The 2,267-nt window shown below is 53.7% G+C and overlaps 1 protein-coding gene across 1 annotated transcript in view; it reads right to left on the minus strand.

Moving 5' to 3' along the window:
- The window catches only part of RIMBP2 (RIMS binding protein 2), a 64,870-nt gene that overhangs the window by 13,788 nt on the left and 48,815 nt on the right, over positions 1-2,267 (minus strand). Inside the window, exon 12 of the mRNA XM_042782843.1 lies at positions 764-881. Coding sequence (XP_042638777.1) covers positions 764-881 — 118 coding nt within the window. The remainder of the gene's footprint in view (positions 1-763; positions 882-2,267) is intronic.

Below are 2,267 nucleotides of genomic sequence, written 5' to 3' on the forward strand. Positions count from 1 at the left end.
GACCCACAGCGCCCCTAGAGGACAGAGTGGAACTGCCCACAGGGTCTCCAAGGCTGCCAATCTTTCCAGAAGCAAAGCCCAAACCACACCCACTGCAGTGGAGTCTATTCTGACCCACAGCGCCCCTAGAGGACAGAGTGGAACTGCCCACGGTGTTCAAAGCTGTACATCTTTATGGAAGCCGACTGCCCCATCTTTCTCCCACAGAGTAGCTGGTGGGTTTGAACAGCCTTTTGATTAGCAGCCAAGTGCGTTAACCACTATACCACTCGAGTTCCTCAGGCAGTGTGATTAGGGCCGCTGAAATGACAGCTTTCAGCCTGGCTGGATTCTGGAAAGTATGGAAGCAGAATGGTGGTGATAACGGATGACTGGGGAGGGGCAGATGAGCGAGATGACTCCCAGTTCCTCGGCTCCGTGGGGTGTGCGCACCAGGCCGCTCCCTGCCCTACAGCTCCCCACCGTGTGCTCCGACCGAGCGGCAGATGGCTCTCATCAATGCTTTCTTCCTTCAGCCTCTCCAGTATGACATTTTATGGGGGGAAGGCTGGGATTACAGGCCAGTGTGGCATCTGGAAGTACTTACAGACAAGTTCTACTTATCTGGCCGTGCCATCTCAGTCCCCGTTCTGCATAAAGGACCAAGAGCATTCTGTGCCTTTTGGGAATGACATTAGTCCTAATAACTAGTTGGTCCTCTGAGTGAGGCTAGACTAAGCAGCTGCTCTGCTCTGTGGGACAGAAGCCAGTCAGGCCCACTGACCGATGGATGGGACCGCCGTCAGCCGGGACCTCGGAGGACCAGCACCACCTTGAGGAAACCTGTGGCCCATGTGCTCCACCCTCTCGGCTCTTCCTGCAGATACCAGGTTTCCTAAAATCTAAAGACAAAACAACAGTGGTCGTGAGTCATGCCAGGGTGGTGCAGGAAGAAAGGAGCAAAATCGATTCAAGTTTGAAGCAGAAGCTCTAAAGGCAACTAAACTTAGCTTTTAACTGAAAGGTTAGCTGAATGACCTGGAAGAGAAAACGGCTGTCCCCCCAGACGCCCCCTTCTACACAGAGCCCTGGGGACACATGGGGGGTGGTGGTGAAAAGAATCCCCTGTTGGGGTGTGTGTTGTGGTGGTGCTGGCTGCTGCCAGCAGACACTGAACCCCGGTCCCGTGGCCGCGAGGCAGCTCTTCAGGCCCCTGGCACCCTGAGCACAGGTAGCCCTTACCTAGGCCCCACGGGGCCTGCCCCCCAACAGTCCCAGAGCAGGGAGAGCGCTGCGTGTCCAGACGTCCACTTGGGTACGGTGGCTGTGAGGCTAACGAGGACTCGGGGCAGAAGTTCTGCTGCCATCGGCTCTCCCGGTCACGACAGCTGCTTGGTGCTACTCTGAAGATGCAAGTCTATTTACGGCTAACTGGAGCGGTTCTCCTTCCTGGCCAAGTGGGCCTCTTATTGACGCTGACGGTTAGAACTACAGAGGATCAAAACACCTGCAGCTTACAGGCCCTCATTTGGGAAGGGAGTGACCCAAGAACATGGGGTGGACAGTGGCAGGAAGGGCACTCCAGCAAGTGCCAGGCAGGCTGTGGGCCCAGCTGGCAGTGAGCACGCGGTGGTGGTCGGCGCCCTCTTGTGGCCACATGATCAACTGCATGGGCTCGGACAGAAGCCAGGTTCTACGTATCAGCTAGATTTTCATTGAAAAGTAGGGCATGGCAGGAGCAAGATTCCGGAGGAGGACACAACACAGAGATGAATGCAAACTGGAGGGGCCCCTGCTCTCAGAACGCAGCCAACGAGCCCCCATGCGGGGCAGGGCGACCACCCAGAGCTACTTCCACGGCTGGTGAGGGAGAACCTGTCCTGACGATCTCAGAGGCGGAAAAGAAATGGGGCATAAACAACAACTTCGGAAGCAACAGCAAAAATGGTGTCTCTCAATAATTACTCCGTGAATTTCTTTCCATTAAGGATGAAAGCCGGAAAATAAATAATAACAACGACAAAAACCTTGGATGACACCCATAGTCGTAATAAGACTCAAAGGCTCAAGTTCCAAAAGCAAATGATACAGATGTTGCCTAACTCTTGGCTAATCACGGTTCAGCTAACCCTTAATTAAAATTTAGATTCAGTTGTCCTTTAATTAAAGCAGCCATGATTGTCACTGATTCTGGGGGGAATCATTTCTCTAAAGCAAAGTAAAGAGATTTTCAGCATGTGGTTGAGACCAAGCAGCAGGGCTAGTAAATCAACAATGCGGGGGGGGGG

The sequence above is a fragment of the Orycteropus afer genome, unplaced genomic scaffold (genome assembly GCF_000298275.1).
Source record: "Orycteropus afer afer isolate SDZICR_OR568_19922 unplaced genomic scaffold, OryAfe1.0 scaffold00489, whole genome shotgun sequence".
Lineage (NCBI taxonomy): Eukaryota > Metazoa > Chordata > Mammalia > Tubulidentata > Orycteropodidae > Orycteropus > Orycteropus afer.